Source organism: Macaca mulatta, chromosome 15 (genome assembly GCF_049350105.2).
Source record: "Macaca mulatta isolate MMU2019108-1 chromosome 15, T2T-MMU8v2.0, whole genome shotgun sequence".
NCBI classification, from domain to species: Eukaryota; Metazoa; Chordata; class Mammalia; order Primates; family Cercopithecidae; genus Macaca; species Macaca mulatta.
In genome coordinates this window covers 16052937-16074086 of record NC_133420.1, presented here as the reverse complement: position 1 = coordinate 16074086, position 21150 = coordinate 16052937, and the positions used below count along the sequence as shown (strand labels likewise).

The 21150-nt window shown below is 45.4% G+C and overlaps 1 protein-coding gene across 33 annotated transcripts in view; it reads left to right on the top strand.

Annotated features, from left to right (window-relative positions):
* The window catches only part of PRRC2B (proline rich coiled-coil 2B), a 131891-nt gene that overhangs the window by 79329 nt on the left and 31412 nt on the right, over window positions 1–21150 (top strand). For 18 of the 33 annotated variants that reach the window (XR_013405366.1, XR_013405370.1, XR_013405369.1 and 15 more), the window contains 4 exons: window positions 6598–6688; window positions 10650–10842; window positions 16737–17055; window positions 19887–20077. Coding sequence is in view for 26 of the 33 variants with exons in the window: in XM_077967420.1 (XP_077823546.1) it covers window positions 6598–6688; window positions 10650–10842; window positions 16737–17055; window positions 19887–20077 (794 nt within the window). In the remaining 7 variants the exon portion in view is untranslated. The remainder of the gene's footprint in view (window positions 1–6597; window positions 6689–10649; window positions 10843–16736; window positions 17056–19886; window positions 20078–21150) is intronic. The other 15 variants (XR_013405372.1, XR_013405371.1, XM_077967422.1 and 12 more) reach the window with 3 other exon arrangements.

The following is a 21150-nucleotide window of genomic DNA, read 5'->3' as shown; positions in this document are numbered from 1 at the left end:
ATCATGGTGAACTGCAGCCTCAAACTCTTCCTCCTGCCTCAGCCTCTGGAGTAGCTGGAACTACACGTGGGTGCCACAAACCCGGCTTGTTCTGCTGCTCTTATTCCTTTATCCCTACCCACTCCCTATCCCCCAACCTGATTATTTTCTTTCATAGTTCTTTTTATTTATTTTCAGGTAGATTTTAATTATAGTGAAAGGTATTCATGTCACATTTTACCTGTACAGTTTTACAAACGGATACGTGTATATCATACACATCCATATCCAGAGAGAGAGAGAACGTTTCCCTCACCACCCCAGGCTTCCTCATTGCCTCTCCAGAGCTCTGCCCTGCGACTGCTCACGGGCCTGCTGCTCTTCTGATTCACTTTCCCCTAGATGAGTTTTGCCTAGTTATCAGACTTCAGATGAGTGGAGTCATACAGTTTTTACTCTTATATGGTTTTCATATTCATCAGTGTTGTTTATATGTCGGTTGCTTTTAGTTCCTGAGATATGTCCTAATGCATCAATATACTGTAATTTGTTTATTCATTCAAAAGCCCCACTCTACACCGTACTTCTGTTTCTCTTGGGTAAATATCTAGAATTGTTGGGTCAAAGGGTAGGCATAGGATTAAGTGTTTAAGACCTGTCCAAACCTTTTCCCCTGGTGGTTATGCCATTTTACATTCCCAACAGCAGTGTGAGAATTTGGTAGGTCTGGATCTTAACATTTTGGTGTTCATCTTTTTTTTTTTTTAAAGAGACAGGGTCTTACTTTGTTTCCTAGGTTGCAGTGCAGTGGTGTGATCAAAGCTTACTGTAGCCCTGAACATGTTTGTCTTTTTAATTTTAGCCATTCTAGTGGGTGTTTAGTGGTATCTCATTGTGCTTTTAATTTGCATTTTGCTGATGACTAATGATGATAAACACACTTTTATGTGCTATTTGACAACTAATATATTGTCCTTTGTTTGGTGTCTGAATTTTAAAAAATTGGGTGGTAGGATACCAGCCCTGGATACAAATCCTTTGCAACTTTTATTTTGCAAATATATTTACATATTGCATTCTTTGTCTTAATTTTTTTTAAACACTGTTTTGATGAGCAGAAGTTTGACTTTTGAAATTTAATTTATAAATTTGGGTTTTTTTGTGGTTATTTTTTGTGTCCTGTTTAAAAAAATGTTTGCTTTCCCTTGGTGGTAAAGATATTCCTAGATGTTTTATAGTTTTAACTATTAATTTTAGGTCTTTGATCCACATTGGATTAATTTTTGTATATGGTATAAGATAGGAGTCAAGGTTTGTTTCTTCCCATATGGCCAGTTCTCCACAACATTTGTTGATAAGACTTTCCCTATCAAATTGCTTTGGAATCTTTACCAAAAATCAATTGACTGTAAAAGCATTGGTCTATTTCTGGACACTGTTCCATTGATCTATTTGTTCCTCATGCCAATACCACACTGTGGGTTTATAGTAAATCTTAAATTTCGGTAGTGTAAGTTTTCCAACATTGTTCTTTGCCAAGATTGTTTGTTTCTGCATAAATTTAGAATCAACCTGTCAGTATTTACAAAGAGCCTGTGGGCATTTTGGTTAGGATTATGTTGAATCTATAATGAGGTAAGTGACATCTTAATGTTTTGTCTTTTTTTCCGAGACAGAATCTTGCTCTGTCACCCAGGCTGGAGTTCAGTGGCACGATCTCGGCTCATTGCAACCTCTGCCTCCCAGGTTAAGTGATTCTTCTGCCTCAGCCTCCTGAGTGGCTGGAATTACAGGCGTGCACCACCATGCCCAGCTAATTTTTGTATTTTTAGTAGAGGCGGGGTTTCACCATGTTGGCCAGGCTGGTCTCGAACTCCTGACCTTGTGATCTGCCTACCTCAGCATCCCAAAGTGCTGGGATTACAGGCATGAGTCACTGCGCCTTGCCTGACATCTTAACTTTGAAACTTGGTGGTGGTTTTTTTTTTATATGGCTGGTGTGCAATGGCATTATCTCAGCTCACTGCAGCCTCTGCTTCCTGGGTTCAAGCGATTCTCATGTCTCAGTCTCCCAACTAGCTGGGATTACAGATGTGGGCCACTTCGCCCAGCTAACTGTTATATTTTTAGTAGAGATGAAGTTTCACCATGTTGGCCAGGCTGGTCTCGAACTCCTGACCTCAGGTGATCAGCCCGCCTTGTGGCCTCCCGAAGTGTTGGGTTTACAGGTATGAGCCACCATGTCCGGCCCTTAATTTTGAATCTTTAGGTTCAGGAATCTGGTGTATCTCTTTTTTAGGGCTTTCATTTCTCTCAGCAGTGTCTTTAGAGTTTTCATGTGGAGGTCCTGAATGTCTATTTATTCAGGCATTTTATGATGTTTTTTTTTTTTTTTTTTTTTGAGAGGGAGTCTCGCTCTGTCACCCAGGCTGGAGTGCAGTGGCCGGATCTCAGCTCACTGCAAGCTCCGCCTCCTTGGTTTAGGCCATTCTCCTCCCTCAGCCTCCTGAGTAGCTGGGACTACAGGCGCCCGCCACCTCGCCCGGCTAGTTTTTTGTATGTTTAGTAGAGACGGGGTTTCACCGTGTTAGCCAGGATGGTCTCGATCTCCTGACCTCGTGATCCGCCCATCTCGGCCTCCCAAAGTGCTGGGATTACAGGCTTGAGCCACTGCGCCCGGCCATTTTATGGTTTTTTGATGCTATTATAAATGATACTGATTTCTAAGAACGATTTTTCAAGGGTTTGCTGTCATTATATAGAAAATATAGCTGAGGCTGGGCGCAGTGGCTCACACCTGTAATCCCACCACTTTGGGAAGCTGAGGCGGGTGGATCACAAGATCAGGAGATCGAGACCATCCTGGCTAACATGGTAAAACCCCGTCTCTACTAAAAATACAAAAAATTAGCCAGGTGTGGTGGTGGGTGCCGGTAGTCCCAGCTACTTGGGAGGCTGAGGCAGGATAATTGCTTGAACCCGGGAGGCGGAGGTTGCAGTGAGCCAAGATCGTGTCACTGCACTCCAGCCTGGGTGATAGAGCAAGACTTAGTCTCAAAAAAAAAAAAAAGAAAAAATACAGTTGATTTTTGGTTTTTGTATTCACTGGTACCAGACACTTTGTTGAGTATGTTAGTTTTACTGGTTTTTGTTGATTTCTTAGAGTTTTCTACATAGACTCTTATGTAGTTTGTAAATAAGGAGTTGTTTCTTTCAGATTACGTACCTTTTATTTATTTGTATTTTGCCTTATTGCACTGTGGTATACTTCTAGTATAATATTAACCTCAAGTTCTTTCTGATCTTAGAACGAAAATGTTTCGTGTGTCAGCATGAAGTGTTAGCTGTGGGTTTTTCAGAGATGCTGTTTTTCAGGTTGAGGATCTGTTGCCTTCTGAGTCTAGTTTGCGGAGCCTTTGGGTTTTTTGTTTTTTTAAATTATGGGTATTGCATTGTGTTCACTGCTTTTCTACATCCGTGATCATATTATTTTTCTCCTTTATTTTGATAATAGATTGCATTGATTTTTTTTTTTTAATGCTAAACCAACCTTGCATTCTTAGAATAAACCCTCCCTTTTTGTATGCCTAGACCCAGTTTGTTAATATGTTATTAAAGTTCTGTCATGAGGGATATTAGTCTGTAATTTTCTATTCTTTTAATGTCTTTGTCAGGTTTTGGTATCAAGTTATACTGGGTTTATAAAATGAGTTGTGGAGTGTTCCTTCTCTACTTTCCTAAAAAATAAGATTGGTATTTTTGTAAGATTGGTATTACATCTTTTTCTTTTTTTTTTGTTTTTTTTGTTTTTTTTTGTTTTTTGAGACGGGGTCTCTCACTTTGTCACCCAGACTGAGTGCACTGCTGTAATAATGGCTCAACGCAGCCTCAAACTCCTGGGCTCAAGTGATCTTCCTGCCTCACCTTCTGAGTGGCTAGGATTACAGGTGTGGGCCAGTGTGCCTGGCCAGTTATTACTTTACCAGTGAAACAGTTTTGCCCCTGGAGCTTTCATTGTGGAAATGTTTTCAGCAATTTATTTGATTTGATTAGTTAGGAGACTGTGCAGATTTCCTATGTCATTTCCTGTGAGTTTTTCAGTAAGTTGTGTTTTTTGAGGAATTTGTTCATTTCTTTTGAGTTGTTGAAATTATTAACATAAAGTTGTTGAAAATACATTACATTATCTTTTTGATGTCTGTAGGATCTGTAGTGATATCTTTCAATTCCTGATAATTTATGTATTTATTTTTCTTCATTTCTGCCAAGGAATTAAGTTTTATTAATCTTTACGAAGCAGCAGCTTTTGGCTTTGTTCATTTTCTCCATTGTTTGACTTGTTTTCTGTATCTGTTTTAAATGATTTTTTAAATCATTGAGGCAATTTTTTAGTATTGGGGCCTTTCTAGATTGCTAATTTAGATGTCTTATAGCCAGAGAGCACATTCTGTATGATTTCAGTTGTTTTCAAGTTAGTAAGACTTGTTTTATGACTAAGATATGATCTGTCTTGGAGAATATTTCAGGTGCTCTTTGGAAAGTATATATTCTGCAGTTGTTGTTGGGTGTCATGTTTTGTATGTTCCAACTTAGTCAAGGTGGTTGATGGTGGCATTCAAATCTTACTGTATATTTACTGATATTTTTGTCTGCTTCTGTCAGTTAAGGAAAGTGAGATGTTAAACTCTAATTATGCATTTATCTCTTTCTCCCTTTTATACTGTTGGTTTCTGCTTCATTTATTTTGAAGCTGCTTACACACATTTATAGTTTCCATGCCTTTCTGGTGTGTTTCCACATTTCCCTCCTTATCTCTAGTAGTCTATTATCTTGCAGTCTCTTTTGTCCTGTGTTCATACCATCGCTCTGACTTACTGTTTCCAGGGAATATCTTTTTCCATTCTTTTCCTTTAAACTCCTTTGTGTTTGTATTTAAAGTGATTATTTAGTAGACAGCACGTAATTCCAACTTGCTTTTTCAGTTCCTAACTCTTCCTTTTAATTGAGTTTTTGTTGTTACCTTTTAAATTTTTTTTATTTTAACTTAATTTATTTTTTTTTAGAGATGGGGTCTTGCTCTGTTGCCCAGGCTGGTCTTAAACTCCTGGGCTCAAGCAATCCTCCCACCTTAGTCTCCTGTGTAGCCAGGACTGCAGGCATATATCATGGTGCTCAGTTAGCCTTGTGTTTGAGGCAGGATCTTGCTGTGTTGCCCAAGCTGGAGTGTACTGGCACAGTCACAGCTCACTGCAACCTCAACTTCCTGGGCTTAGGTGATTCTCTCACCTCAGCCTCCAGAGTAGCTGGGACTACAGGTGTGCACCACTATGGCTGGCTGATTTTTTGTATTTTTAGTAGAGATATGGTTTCGCCATGTTGCCCAGGCTGGTCTCAAATTCGGGCCTCAAGTGATTTTCCTGTCTCGACCTCCCAAAGCGCTGGGATTACAGGTGTGAGCCACTGTGAATTATATGATTATATGATTCACATAATTTTAATATAATTATATGATTGACATGATTGTCATATAACATAAAATTTACCTTTTAAAGTCTATGGTTTAGTGGTTTTTAGTATATTCACAAGGTTGTACAACTACCATGACTATCAATTTCAGAATGTTTCCATCACTCAAAAAAGAAACCCAATACCTGTTGGCAGGCGCGCTCTGCCACCTGCTAATCCTGGGGCAAAAATAAATCTACTTTCCATCTCTATGGATTTGCACATTCTGGTCATTTCCTATCAATGGAATCAATATGTGGCCTTTCTGGTCTGGCTTCTTAGTATAATGTTTTCACAGTTAACTGTGTTACAGCATGTGTTTGTATTCATTCTTTTTTATGACCAAATAATAATTTCATTGTGTGGACCTACCACACTCTGTTCACACAGTCTTCAGTGATGGATACTTTCTGCCATCTCAGCCACTTGGGCTGATCAGTGCCTAGGGCAAGTCGTAACTCACAAATCTCCCAAGTCAAGCTTCTGTATTATAAAGGTAGACAGCTACTTGGTTTCTGCCTGCTTTGTTCATCCTCTTGGGCCTTGAAATAGATTTTAAAGATTTATTGTTCAGATTTAAGAATTGTTACCTGTGGGGTGGTTAGTCTAACCAAGCTGCCCTGCTCTTACCAGAAGCCAAAACTGCCCTTCAGTCACAGGGGGAGGCAGCCAGGTGATTGACTCAGCTCCTCTGCTGGGATAGCAAGATTCCTGGCCGAGGGAAGCTCTCCGATGGTGCCTGGGCACCATTGACCTTTTCTTTTTCTTTTTTATTTTTTTGATACGGAGTCTCAGTCTGTCGCCCAGGCTGGAGTGCAATGGCATGATCTCGGCTCACTGCAACCTCTGCCTCCTGCATTCAAGCTATTCTTCTGCCTCAGCCTCCTGAGTAGCTAGGATTACAGGCATGTGCCACCACGCCCAGCTAATTTTGTATTTCTAGTAGAGGTGGGGTTTCACCATGTTGGTCAGGCTGGTCTCAAACTCCTGACCTTATGATCCGCCGACCTCAGCCTCCCAAAGTGCTGGGATTACAGGCATGAGCCACTGCGCCCGGCCACCACTGACCTTTTCATTCTTTCTCATTTTACCTGGGCCCTTCTGCTGTTGTAGGCCTCCATGAAGAAGTGGACTACTCTGAGAAACTGAAGTTCAGCGATGATGAAGAGGAGGAAGAAGTTGTGAAGGACGGCAGGCCAAAGTGGTAAGGACCCGTCCGTGCCCCAGCAGCGTGAGTGCATCCCTGCTTGGTGCTGCTATGTGCCGAGAGCATTTCCCAGTTTCCATAGCAACCTGGAAGGGTAGACAGATGCTGTTTCCAGTTTCTTCTGGGGGTGACAGCTACTGATGATGGCTGTGAAGGAGGGGAGCCACAGTTTGCTTGCAGGTGTGACTGTGTCCTGTGCATAGTCGGCCTTTTCACCACCACATCAGTGTGTCCCCAAGTGTGTTACGCAGACCACGTCTTCATGGATTGCTTGTGGCTGTTGTGCCCGAAAAGGCTTCTGTGGCCAAGCAAGTCTGGGAAACCTCCCTGGGTTCAACTTTTTTTTTTTTTTTTTTTTTTTTTTTTTTTTGAGACAGGCTCTCACTCTCGCCCGGCCTGGAGTGTGGTGGCGTGATGTGATGTTGGCTCACTACAACCTCCATCTCCTGGGCTCAGCGATTCTCCCTCCCACCTCAGCCTTCTGAATAGCTAGGACCACAGATGCACGCCACCATACCCAGCTAATTTTTATATTTCTGCTAGAGATGGGGTTTTGCCACGTTACCCAGGTTTGGTCTCAAACTCTTGGGCTCAGGCAATCCCCTGTGCCCGGCCTCAACTTCTTTCTTTACTCTAAATTCCTCAGAGGCTTGAACATGATAAAGTACACTGGGGGCTGGGCACGGTGGCTCATGCCTGTAATCGCAGCACTTTGGGAGGCTGAGGCAGGTGGATCTCTTGAGGTCAGGAGTTTGAGACCAGCCTGCCCAAGATGGTGAAACCCCGTCTCTACTAAAAGTACAAAAATTAACCAGGTGTGGTGGCATGTGCCTGTAATCCCAGCTACTCGGGTGGCTGAGGCAGGAGAATTACTTGAACCCAGGAGGCAGAGGTTACAGTGAGCAAAGATTGCGCCACTGTACTCCAGCCTGGGTGACAGAGCAAAACTCTCTCTCTCAAAAAAAAAAAAAAAAATTAAGTACACCGGGGAAGTGAAGAAGCAGAATGCATCCCAGCTTTCCTGAATTTATTTGATCATGTTAATTTTGTCTCTCTCTTTTTTTGATCATTACCTCAGACTAGTTTAGTTTTACTTAATTTCCTTTAGAAAATACTGCATTGTACTGTCATCCCTCCAGTTTTTATAATGTTAGTAGCATTTGCTAGTACTTTTAAAATAATACCCCACAATGGCCGGGCGTGGTGGCTCACGCCTGTAATCCCAGCACTTTGGGAGGCCAAGGCGGGCGGATCACGAGGTCAGGAGATCGAGACCATCCTGGCTAACACAGTGAAACCCTGTCTCCACTAAAAATACAAAAAGCTAGCTGGGCGTGGTGGCGGGCGCCTGTAGTCTCAGCTACTCCGGAGGCCGAGGCAGGAGAATGGTATGAACCCGGGAGGCGGAGCTTGCAGTGAGCTGAGATCATACCACTGCGCTCCAGCCTGGGTGACAGAGTGAGACTCTGTCTCAAAAACAAAACAAAACAAAACAAAAAAATAACCCACAATTAGCCAGGCATGGTGTGCACCTGTAGTCCCAGCTACTCAGAAGGCTGAGGTGGGAGGACTACTGGAGTCCAGAAGGTCGAGGCTGCAGTGAGCCATGATTGCACCACTGCACTCCAGCCTGGGTGACAGAGCAAGGCCCGTCTCAAAAAATTAATAAATGATTGTTATAATTTGTATTTTTTGAGTACTAGCAAGTAAGAATTTTTTCTTTGTTTCCTTTGTATAATGCCTGTTTCCTTCACATTTATTACTGCTTTCCTTTAAAATGTGATGTTTTATATTGTTTAGATGTTAATGCTTTGCTGTTGTCTTGCAAATATTTTTCTCTTTGTTTTCTTGTCAATAACTGAATATTTGTTTAGTCAAATCTGTGAGTCATCTTTTTCTGTTATTTCATCCTTTATTTAAAAGCTCCTAAAATAAGTTCCCATCTCCTGGAAGGAGTTGGTAATCATCTTTGCTACTCTTTTTCTGATGACACACAAAAAATGAAATTCTGTAATGTCCTTTCATGCTGTTTGATTTCAGCTGAAGCTTTGGATGCAGTCGGGACGTACCTATGGGGTCAGTTCCTGGAACACTAAGCTCAGAAGGAGCTGTGATCAAGAATTTAAATCAGAGGCAAAGACATAAACTCCTAGAGCCTGATTAGAGCAGTAGGACACTCTGTTCCTTGTCTCTTTGAGGCGATGGGAACCGAATATTCCCCTGAAGGAATTGGACGTTGGTTTTGGAAGCAGTTTTGCCCCTGGCTTTGACCAAGGGCACTTCAAAATCAGAGTGCCCGAACGACCTCCTCCTGAAACCTGCTCTTTTTTCGTGTTCCCTGAGCTGGTTGGTGACCTGGTAGAGACTTAGTGCAAGCGTCCATGTCTTATTTGGCATCTTTATTTCCTCATACACAATTGGCTCCCAAAACTTGCCCTGACTCTGTCTCCTCTTTTCATTTTCTCTGGGGCCACTGGGACCTCCTCCTTTTCCAGACCATCCATGGGTCCACCAGTTCATCTCCATCCTTTCAGCCTGTCCTCTGTGGCCCATCCTTCACACCCTGTCCATAGTCATCTTCTAAAAACACAGGTCTTTTAGACAGGGTCAGCAGCTTTACTGTGGTCTCCATTTCTCACAAAATCAGGTCAGAATCCCCGTTGTCCCCTCTGTAATCTCCTAAGCCGTGTTACCTGCCTCGTCTTCCCTCCCTCCCCATGTACATGTGTGTGGGTAGACATACGGACCCACGCATATGCCATCCCTGATTCCGGCTTTTCTGTGGCCTGCGGTATTATCGGGCCCTTGTCAATGCTTTGCCCCAGTCCCATTGCTTCCACTGTGAGGCGTCCAGATAAGCACGGCACCCATCTCCCTTCTTGTCCAGCTGCCCCTGCAGCTCTGTTTGGAATGCCTCTTCCTTTTCCGTGCTGCGTGGGCTCTGCCTGTCTCCTCTTGCTCTTTTTATTGTGGCACTGTTTATTATCATCTTATGTTCTTTTGAGGGGCATTTATTGAGCAACTGGCTTGTGCAGAGCATAGGGAGGGAGCGGTACCAAAAGAAGACTGACACGGACCTGGGAGTCCTGGTTCAAATCTGTGAGCTCCTCCTTGTGAGGGGTGCCCCCTTAACCTTGATGAGACTCAGCTACTGACTTTCTAAAGCAAGGGTGTCCAATCTTTTGGCTTCCCTGGGCCACACTGGAAGAGTGTGTCTTGGGCCACACATAAAATACACTAACACTAATGATAGCTGATAAGCTAAAAAGAAAAAGTCACGAAAAAAATACCTCATAATGTGTTTTTATTATTTTCTCTTTGGGTTGGGATCTTGCTCTGTTGCCCAGGCTGGAGTGTAGTGCCGCGATTTTGGCTCACTGCAACCTTCACCTCCGGGGTTCAAGCACTTCTCCCACCTCAGCCTCGAGTAGCTGGGATTACAGGTGCCTGCTACCACACCTGGCTAATTGTTGTACTTTTAGTAGAGACTTGGTTTAACCATGTTGGCCTGCCTGGCCTGGAACTCCTGACCTCAAGTGATCGGCCCGCCTCAGCCTCCCAAAGTGCTAGGATTAGAGGCGTGAGCCACTGCGCCCAGGCCCTCTTGTAATGTTTTAAGAAAGTTTACGAATTTGTGGTGCACTGTATCCAAAGCCCAGGGCCGTCCTGGGCCACATGTGGTTGGACAAGCTTGCTTTAAAGTGAGGGTCATAAGGACTTTTTTTGCATCAGTGAAATAGTGTGACACATCCTACCTGGGGCTCTGTTTATGAGAGTGACTTGATAAATGGTGGTGCTGAATTGTGGAATTCACATGGAAGTGGTGGGAGTGGTGGTCCATTCTAATGAAGGAAATGATATGGACAACTGACTTTGGAATTCCCAAGGCCTCTGACCAGTGACATCAGACATGCTTGGCCTGACTGCAAAAATTAACATCAAATGTGGTTTGTCCTAGGAACAGTTGGGACCCTAGAAGGCAGCGGCAGTTGTCAATGAGCTCTGCAGACAGTGCGGACGCTAAGCGGACTCAAGAGGAAGGGAAGGACTGGGCTGAAGCAGTGGGTGCGTCCCGTGTCGTCCGAAAGGCGCCAGACCCTCAGCCACCGTCCAGGAAGCTTCATGGCTGGACACCAGGCCCTGACTACCAGGTACCAAGGGCCCTTGGCTGTCCTATGTATTTGTACTTCATTGAGTTCAGTGGCTGGGTTTCTGAAAAGTCCTAAGTGGGCATTTCTTTTTCATTTTTATATTTCTTCTTTTTTTAAAGTATTTTTTTCATAGAGACAGGGTCTCACTGTGTTGCCCAGGCTGGTCTTAAACTCCAGCTCAAGTGATGCCAAAGTGCTAGGATTGTAGGTGTGAGCCACCATACCCTGCTATTTTTACTTTTTTTGAGAAAAGGCCTTGCTCTGTCCTTCACCTCCCACCCTCAAGTGATCCTCCCACCTCAGCCTCTTGAGTAGCTGGGACTACTGGTGTGCCGCCACATCTGGCTCATTTCATTCATTTTTTTTGTAGAGACGAGGTCTTACTGTGTTGCCCAGGCTGGTCTTGTGCTCCTGGGCTTAAGGGATCCTCCTATCTCAGCCTCTCAGCGTGCTAAGATTATAGGCATGAGCCGCTGCGTTTGTCCTCTCGTTTTAATTAAAATAAAAAATAAAAAACAGCTGGGCATGGTGGCTCACACATTTTGCAAGGCTGAGGCAGAGGGATCGCTTGAGATACCAGGAGTTCAAGACCATTCTGGCCAACACAGCAAAACCCTATCTCCAAAAAAAAAAAAACAGCCAAAAAGATAATTAAAACAGCCTCAAAGTGATAGCAGAGTTGGAAGTACAATACCAACGTTTTTTTTTTCTAAACTGATTGAACAGTAAGTTGACAACCTGATGAGACTCTTTACACTGTGGTACTTGTTTCCTACCAAGATGGGGACATTCCACCCAGGTAACCACAGTGAGTTCCAGGAAATTAGCCTTGATAATTGATTGCCATTTAATCTGCAGGCCCCGTTTAGCTTTTACCAGTTGTCACATTAATGTCCTTGCTTGAAATAATCCAGTTCAGAATCACACACCTCTGCCCTTCAGTCTGGATCCATTCCTCAGCCTTTCCTTCACTTTCATGACTTTGAGGCTTTGGAAGATTACAAGTCAGTGGAATGCCCCTCAAATTGGGTTTATTATCATCTTTCTTGTGAAGAAGTCCAAGATTTCCATCCTTGGCAGGGATCTTCAGGCATGACCTGACTTTTCTCATTTCATCCCACCAAGGCAACCATGATTTTACCCCATCCCCCTCTGGCTACGTGCACTTTGGTCTCTTGATTAACGGGGTGCCTGCCAGGTTTCATGCTGTAGTGTTACTCTTTTCCCTATTTGTAGTTGATAATAATTTTTTTGGGAGAAACTTTGAGACTGGACATCTCGTTTTTGATCAAGCTTTCAGTTTATTCATTTATTTACATCAGTGGGTGGTAATCTGCTGCTCTTACCTGGTTGGCCATTGGGAGCTTCTTCAGGCCAGTGCATGTCCTTTTTACCTATTCTCCATCCTTTTTGGAGCCCTCCCTTCATCTTTCCTGGATGCATGACCTGTCTTGTCCTGGATCAGCCCTTTCTCCATGAAGTCCTAATTCCTTTTAGTGAAGGATGGTATTTAGAAACCAGTGTCTGAGCCCCAGCAGTGTCCTTGCTGCTGGGGTGTCACTGCTCCTGGGCCTCCTCAGCGGACAGTTCGGGGGAATATATGTAGGTATATGTGTCTGGCTGCTGGGGTGTCACTGCTCCTGGGCCTCCTCAGCGGACAGTTCGGGGGGATGTATGTAGTGTAGTATGTGTGTGCACAAATACACACATTCATACCTGTATTATTTCTGTATCTGTCCATCTTGGAAACTGTGTTCTCCTCGATACCTCCACTTCCACAGACTTCATTCCACTTCCTCCCAGTGCATGTTTGCACCTCCTTTCTCTCACAGTGAGAATCTGTCTTCCATCGTCCCTCATATTTATACTCACTTGGTCAGTCTCCCTGTGTGTGACCAATCTCATTTCTGCTGCCACACTCTCTCCCTTGCATAGGTGCCCTCCTTGCCCACTCAGATGTTATTGTCCCCACTCCTGGATACCCTGAATGTCCCTGCTGGGCCAACTCTGCCTATGAATGTCCCCCTTATCTAGCTTGGGCTCCAGCCCCACACCTCCATGTGTATGCCCTCCTCCCCTTGCCTGGGCTCTAACCATTTGGAGTGCAGTGAGCCGCCAGGACTCCCCGGCACCAGGCACCTGACTCACATTGCCACACCTAATGACTCTGGGACTGGACTGTTGAGGAGTGGGAGGGCTGGGGAAGGGGGAGTCATGACTTTGAATACACTTGGTAAAGCCTGCTATTTTCAATGCTCTTTGCTATTTATTTATTTATTATTACTTGTTTTTGGAGACGGAGTCTCACTCTGTTGCCAGGCTGGAGTGTAGTGGCGCAATCTTGGCTCACTGCAACCTCTGCCTCCTGGGTTCAAGCGTTTCTCCTGCCTCAGCCTCCTGAGTAGCTGGGATTACAGGCATGCACTGCCGTGCCTAACGAACTTGTATTTTTAGTAAGGCGGGGTTTCGCCATGTTGGCCAGGCTGGTCTCAAACTCCTGATCCGCCCACCTCAGCCTCCCAAAGTGCTGGGATGACAGGCGTGAGCCAGTGCGCCAGCCTGCTCTTCGCTGTTGAAAGGGCTCCTCCTATTCCACATTCTTAGGAAATGAAAATGCCCCTTAGCTGCAGTGTTCTTATTGAATACTTTTCATATGCCAGGCACAGACGCACGTGCTGGGTACAAGAGACACAGAAGTGAAACACAATAGACACAATGCCACTGCTCTTGGAAATTATTCTGCAGTTAATCCGCATTTTCATTCACATGTTGAGGTTGCTCAGTATTCCTTTTTTTTTTCCTTTTCACCAGTCAGGAAGTAGTGCTGATCAGTATTCAAAAGGTTTCACTTTAACCTACTCATGATAGCACTGTAAATTAACTGAACATCAACACTGATGAAATCTATGTACTAAATTTATGTATCCAAGGCATCTTCTGACCAAATTTCCAGTTTCCTTTCCTTTCCTTTTCTCTTTTCTTTCCTTTTCTTTTCACTTTTCTCTTTTCTTCTCCCCTCCCTTCCTCTCCCCTCCCCTCCCCTCCCCCAGAGCCTCACTCTGTCACCCATGCTGGAGTGCAGTGGTGTGCTCTCAGCTCATTGCAACCTCCGCCTTCCAGGTTCAACCAGTCCTTCTGCCTCAGCCTCCCACATAGCTGAGATTATAGCTGTGTGCCACCACACCCAGCTAAGTTTTGTATTTTTAGTAGAAATGGGGTTTCACCATGTTGCCTAGGCTGGTCTTGAACTCCTGACCTCAGGTGATCCACCCACCTCGGCCTCCCAAAGTACTAGGATTATAAGCGTGAGCCAATGCACCCGGCCTATTCTGATCAAATTTTTAAAAAAATGGTCTGAATTCGCCCAGCCGCGGTGGCTCACACCTGTAATCCCAGCACTTTGGGAGCCCAAGGCAGATGGATCACGAGGTCAGAAGTTCTAGACCAGCCTGACAAACATGGTGAAACCCCATCTCTACTAAAAATATAAAAATTAGCCGGGTGTGATGCGGTGTGCCTGTATTCCCAGCTGCTCAGGAGAATCACTGGAATCCAGGAAGCAGAGGTTGCAGTGAGCCGAGATTGCGCCACTGCACTCCAGCCTGGGCGACAGAGCGAGACTCTCTTTTTAAAAAAAAAAAAAAAAAGGCTGGGCACGGTGGCTCAAGCCTGTAATCCCAGCACTTTGGGAGGCCGAGATGGGCGGATCACGAGGTCAGGAGATCGAGTCCATCCTGGTTAACACAGTGAAACCCCATCTCCACTAAAAATACAAAAAAACTAGACGGGCATAGTGGCGGGCGCCTGTAGTCCCAGCTACTCGGGAGGCTGAGGCTGAGGCAGGAGAATGGCGTAAACCCGGGAGGCGGAGCTTACAGTGAGCCGAGATCAAGCCACCGCACTCCAGCCTGGGCGACTGAGCAAGACTCCGTCTCAAAAAAAAAAAAAAAAAAATTGGTCTCAGTTCAAATTACTTTGCAAAACATTTAGTCTATAAAATGATCACTAATTTCAGGGCTGTTTAGGAAGGCACATCAAAGATCTTGATGGTGTACGTGTGCCCTCTGAGTCTATTATTTCCTTTCCAGGAAATTATCTGAAGGAAGTAATCAGGGCTAGGTGTGAAGGCTATGTGCAGTGGTGTATTAAATCCCATGCAATAAAGACAGATAGGCAGATTTTGGTATGAGCCATGAACTGATCAGTACACAGCCATTAGAAAGGTATGGATAGACGCTTATGTTCGATGGCAAAGTGAAAGGAAACGGCATGCTTCGGCTCCAATGATATTATATAAAATGTACCTTCATGCTTCTAAATTGGAAATTTATAATCTTATGATTACAGTACTTACCTCTGGCTTTTGAGAAGTTAATTTTTAGGAAACTCATTGACTACAGTAAATTTGTTGTATATTTCTTTTACCGAAGTATAACTCACAAGAAAAGGCCTAGATCCTGTTTCTTTGGTTTGATTTTTGACAGCTGTATACATTTATGTTAACTAGCATTCAAAACAGGAAGTTCTGTCTTTTTCTGATAGTCAGATCTCATTAGAATTTCAGTGGCCAGAGCTCAGGTGACAGCTGTCCATCATTTGTGCCGTTGCCAGGTCTGCGTGCTGCTTGACCCCTGCAGACCAGTGCGAAAGGGCCCCAGTGTCGAGCTTTTCACTCTGCATCTTTGGCACTCTCGTCGTCTAGTAACTGGCAACCAGCAAGAAACTCAGAAATGGATAAATATCCAAAAGAGATTTTTTTTAGGCATGCTTTTTTTTTTTTTTTTTTGGATGGAGTCTAGCCCTATCCCCTGGCTGGAGTGCAGTGGTGTGATCTCGGCTCACTGCAGCCTCCTGGGCTCAAGTGATCCTTCCCACCTCAGCCCAGTAGCTGGGACCATAAGCATGTGCCCATGCCCAACGAATTTTCCTATTTTTTTTTTTTTTTGGGTATATATGGGGTCTCACCATATTGCCCAGGCTGGTCTTGAGCTCCTAGGCTCATGCGTCCCCCACGTTGGCCCCCCAAAGTGTAGGAATTACAGGCATGAGCTACTGCACCTGTCTAGACATGCCTTTTTTTTTTTTTTTTTTTTTGAGAGAGATGGAGTCTCACTCTGTTGCCCAGGCTGGAGTGCGGTGGCATGATCTCAGCTAACTGCAACTTCCACTTCCCAGGTTCAAGTGCTTCTCCTGCCTCAGTTTCCCAAGTAGCTGGGACTGCAGGCGCATGCCACCACGCCTAGCTAATTTTTGTATTTTTAGTAGAGACGGTGTTTCATCATGGTGGCCAGAATGGTCTCGAACTCCTGACCTCAGGTGATCCACCCACCTTGGCCTCCCAAAGTGCTGGGATTACAGGCGTGAACCACTGTGCCCTGCTGACATGCTTAAATGTCTGACAGCTTTATGTCTGACAGTGAATTTCATTTTGCCAGGGCTCCTCCTACCCAGGGATTTATGTGTTTTTGTGCGGGCAGGAGTAGCAGTTTCGTGACCCAGGAATGATCAGTGTGTGGCTTCCTGTTCTGGTTTTTAGCCATGGAGGCCCTTAGCTTGCATGCCCATCAGCAGTGGTGAGAGTGTTTCCCGCGTGTGGGTCGCATATTGCTTTGCAAACATGGTTTTCACCTTCACAATCCTAAGAGCTTCCTTTGTTGTCCCCATTTTAAAAACAAGGAAGTGAGGTGTGAAGAGTTGGCACTTGGCCTAAACCCCATTCTACATACAGCAGAGGCCAGAGCAGGATTCAAACCCAGCTCTGTCTGCCACACGCCTGTGCTGCCCCTTGAAGGTGCTTGAGGATCTTGGGAGGATAACTGATCCCAAAGTGGGAGTGGTCCCTGTATCCCGGGTCCACGACCCACCACCTTATCTCAGAGACGTTCTCTTGGCAGAAGTCCTCAATGGGCAGCATGTTCCGGCAACAGTCCATCGAGGACAAGGAGGACAAGCCCCCACCGAGGCAGAAGTTCATTCAGTCAGAGATGTCCGAGGCGGTGGAGCGAGCCCGAAAGCGCCGGGAAGAAGAGGAGCGCCGAGCCCGGGAAGAGAGGCTGGCCGCCTGCGCCGCCAAACTCAAGCAGCTGGACCAGAAGTGTAAGCAGCAGGCACGAAAGGCAGGTGAAGCCCGGAAGGAGGCCGAGAAGGAAGTGCCTCGGTCTCCAAGTGCTGAGAAAGCATCTCCCCAGGAAAACGGCCCTGCTCTCCGCAAAGGTAACTGGAAACTCTCCCACCAACTGGAAACTCTGGCCTGTTGTCATCGGCTTGTTACTTGCAACTGCCTTCCTTCTTAGCTTGCAGAACCTATGGCTTACAACGAGATCGTATAGGGAAGCGTTGGTTATTAAGAGCGTAGGCCTGGGTCAGATGCCTGGGTTCTGATCCTCTTTGAACTTCTTTTTTATAATTTCAACTTTTACTTTAGTGTCGGGGTACTTTGTGTGATGCTGAGGTTTGGGGTATGAATGATCCTGTCACCCAGATAGTGAGCATAGTACCCAATAGGTAGTTTTTCAGCCCTTTTTCCTTCTCCCTCTGAACTTGTTAGACTAACTGTGAGCACCTCACCTCTCTGAAGCCTGTTTCTTCATCTGTGAAATGGGTTGAGTATGTACCTGCCAGCACGCGGAGGGGTATACAGCACGCTCGTTTCTGGGACATTGAAAGCATGCATCTACTCACTGATGATGCTCATCATTGTCACTATTATCATCACTATCCCTGCCCAACCAAAGACACACGTGCTCCAGGACTTTAATAAAACCACAGATCCTTTAACACAGAATAAAAATAAGCCCACCTGCTTGGTAGAATACAGTTTTTCCTGGTGTTGATTCTAAAAGGAATGGATCACATGGCCCTATTATTTTTTTTTTTCCTGAGACGGAGTCTCTTCCTGTCACCCAGGCTGGAGTGGCACGATCTCTGCTTATTGCAACCTCTGCCTGCCAGGTTCAAGCAATTCTCCCAGCTCAGCCTCCCGAGCTGCTGGGATTACAGGCGCCCGCCACCACGCCCAGCTAATTCTTGTATTTTTAGTAGAGACAGGGTTTCACCATGTTGGCCAGGCTGGTTTGGAGCTCCTGGCCTCAAGTGATCCATCTGGCTCGGCCTCCCAAAGTGCTGAGATTACAGGCGTGAGCCACCTTGCCCAGGCAACATGGCCCTGTTTAAGAGTGATTAAGCAGGCCGGGCGCGGTGGCTCAAGCCTGTAATCCCAGCACTTTGGGAGGCCGAGACGGGCGGATCACGAGGTCAGGAGATCGAGACCATCCTGGCTAACACAGTGAAACCCCGTCTCTACTAAAAAATACAAAAAACTAGCCGGGCGAGGTGGCGGGCGCCTGTAGTCCCAGCTACTTGGGCGGCTGAGGCAGGAGAATGGCGTGAACCCGGGAGGCGGAGCTTGCAGTGAGCTGAGATCCGGCCACTGCACTCCAGCCTGGGCGGCAGAGCGAGACTCCGTCTCAAAAAAAAAAAAAAAAAAAAAAAAAAGAGTGATTAAGCAGTGCTCTGTAATGCAGAATGTCTCTTGTAGCAGTTTTAAAGAATATAATCAGCTGTTTTCTTTGTAATTTTATTAAATATACTCAGATCAGCTCTGGTTAGGAAACAAGGGGCTGTTTGAGGCTCTGAAAGCTTTTCAGGTTAGAGAGCCCCAGCGCCCTCTGGCCAGGGAACTCATCTCTGGTTTTCCTTCTACCCTCCCTCCATTAAAGGTTGAGTGAGGACTGTGCCAGTCTTATAGGGAAGTTGCACTGAGCATTATCTGAAAACAGGCACTGTTTTCAGTATATTATTGTAATTAATTTAATTCTCACAGAAGCCCTTGGTGAACACATGGTAGTTATTCTTATTTGCAGATGAAGAAATGGCCAAGGAGAGCCTGAAAAATGTGCCCAGGTCACACAGCCTTTCTCTTGTTTTTGTTTTTTTCCTTTTTTAAAAAATTGTCTTTTCTTTTGTATCCTTGCCAGCAGGAAGCCATACACAGTATTTGCATATGTTGAGTTCCTGCTGTTCAGGTGTTGGATATGTGGGCTGTCACTGAGTTCGTGGCTGTTCTGTTCTCTGTCAGTCCTTTTTTTTTTTTTTTTTTTTTTTTTTTTTGGGAGATGATGGGAGATGATGGAGTCTTGCTATGTCACCCAGGCTGGAGTGCAATGGGGCAGTCTCACTGCAACCTCTGCCTCCTGGGTTCAAACGATTCTCTCACCTCAACCTCCCATATAGCTAGGATTACAGGCATATGCCACTATGCCCGGCTACTTTTTGTACTTTCTCTCTTTCTTTTGAGAAGGAGTCTCACTCTGTCGCCCAGGCTGGAGTGCAGTGGCCGGATCTCTGCTCATTGCAAGCTCCGCCTCCTGGGTTCACACCATTCTCCTGCCTCAGCCTCCTAAGTAGCTGGAACTACAGGTGCCCGCCACCACGCCTGGCTGATTTTTTGTATTTTTAGTAGAGACAGGGTTTCACCATGTTAGCCAGGAGGTTCTCTATCTCCTGACCTCGTGATTCACTGACCTCGGCCTCCCAAAGTGTTGGGATTACAGGCGTGAGCCACTGTGCCCGGCCAATTTTTGTATTTTCAATGGAGATGGAGTTTCACCATGTTGGCCAGGCTGGTCTTGAACTCCTGACCTCAAGTGATCCACCCGCCTCAGCCTCCCAAAGTGCTGGGATCACAGGTGTGAGCCACTGTGCCCGGCCTTATTAGTCCTTTTTAATAAAACGTCTTCCACCTGAAATCAGATCTCAGCTCTGATGTGTATGACTGACTGTGTGACCCTGGACATTATCTAACCTCTTGACCCTTAGTGTCCTAGTCTGTAAGGTGGCAACAAAAGTGAAGCCTCCTCACGTGTGTTGTGGGGAGTCCCTGAGCTCATGCACGTGGTACGTTTGGTGCAGGCCCAGGGTTCAGAGACGTGACTGTTCTTGCAATAGAGCGTACGTGCCAACAGGAAGAAGTGCTTGCTTGTAAACACTTGGTTGGTTGAGCTTCTGTGAGCTCACTGTTATTTGTCTGCTGGTCTATTCTCTAGGCTCCCCAGAATTCCCTGCCCAAGAGACCCCCACCACGTTCCCAGAAGAGGCACCCACAGCGTCCCCAGCAGTGGCACAGAGCAGCAGCAGTGAGGAAGAGGCCAGAGAGGCTGGGTCCCCTGCTCAGGAGTTCAAGTATCAGAAGTCCCTTCCTCCCCGATTCCAGCGCCAGCAGCAGCAACAACAGCAGGTAAACAGATGAGATGGTAAAAGCCTGTGATAAACAGGCCTGAGTGCCAAGTAGATACTTCCCGTCACCATCCCCATGCCCACCTCCAACTTAGAAAAAGTCCAGAATACCCCTTATGTGCCCCCAAGACCAGTGGGGACTTCAGGAGTTGTACCTCAAAACTTGACCTTGGTAGATCAGCCCCTGGCCATTATTTATTTCTCCAAGTGGTGGAGGTCCCTGGGAATGAATATAGCCCTTGTGGTTTATTGACCTTGTTTTCTGATATTGGTAAGGAACCTATTGAGTGCTGTATGCAGTGAGCTCCACTTTTCTAGTGTGCAGGCTGCTTGTTTTATTTCAGAGCAATGCACGTTGGACATTCCTTAGAGGACAGTGGTCCCGCCCTAGGATCCTCCCAAGGTGTAAGGGAGGCCCGTGAGCTGTTTCAAGAGCTGCCAGAGAGAAGCACGTCACCTTTGGGTTACGGACGTAGATTTGCAGGTTTCAAGTTGGGCAGCTCCCTTCCCGATGTTGCTGCTGAGCTAGTTGTGCATGGCCTTGGACGGGTCAGGTACACCCCTCTCACCTATATTTCTTCGTGTGTAAACCAGGAAGAATGAATACCTGCCTTTCAGCGTGGCAGAGCGTTTCATGCCATAACACCTATAAACTGGTTTATCGGTGTCACCGTTACTGACTTTTTATAAACTTTATTTTTTTATAAATTTTAAAAGGGACCTACTTTTTGTCGTAAAGAGCATGTGGATAATGGTTGTAATTCCACCAATCTCTCCTAGTCCTGATGGTCTTGAAGCACTCATCAGCAATCGTGCCTACTAGAGTAGTAATAAGTAAAGGAACACAGTAGTCAATACTGAGGAATAGTGCATTTTGTTGGGAAACTGAGGTGATACGTAGACATTACTTGGTGCACACCAAACAGCAAGGTGTGCAGTAAATTATTACTAATATTAGCTGAAAATATTTCAAAACCTGTGTGCTGTGGAGAAACAAGCCAAGGACTTAAGGCTTTTCCCAGTATCTCACTTAATTACCTTTAAACTTCTCTGCTCAGCCTCTTCTCTCTTCTG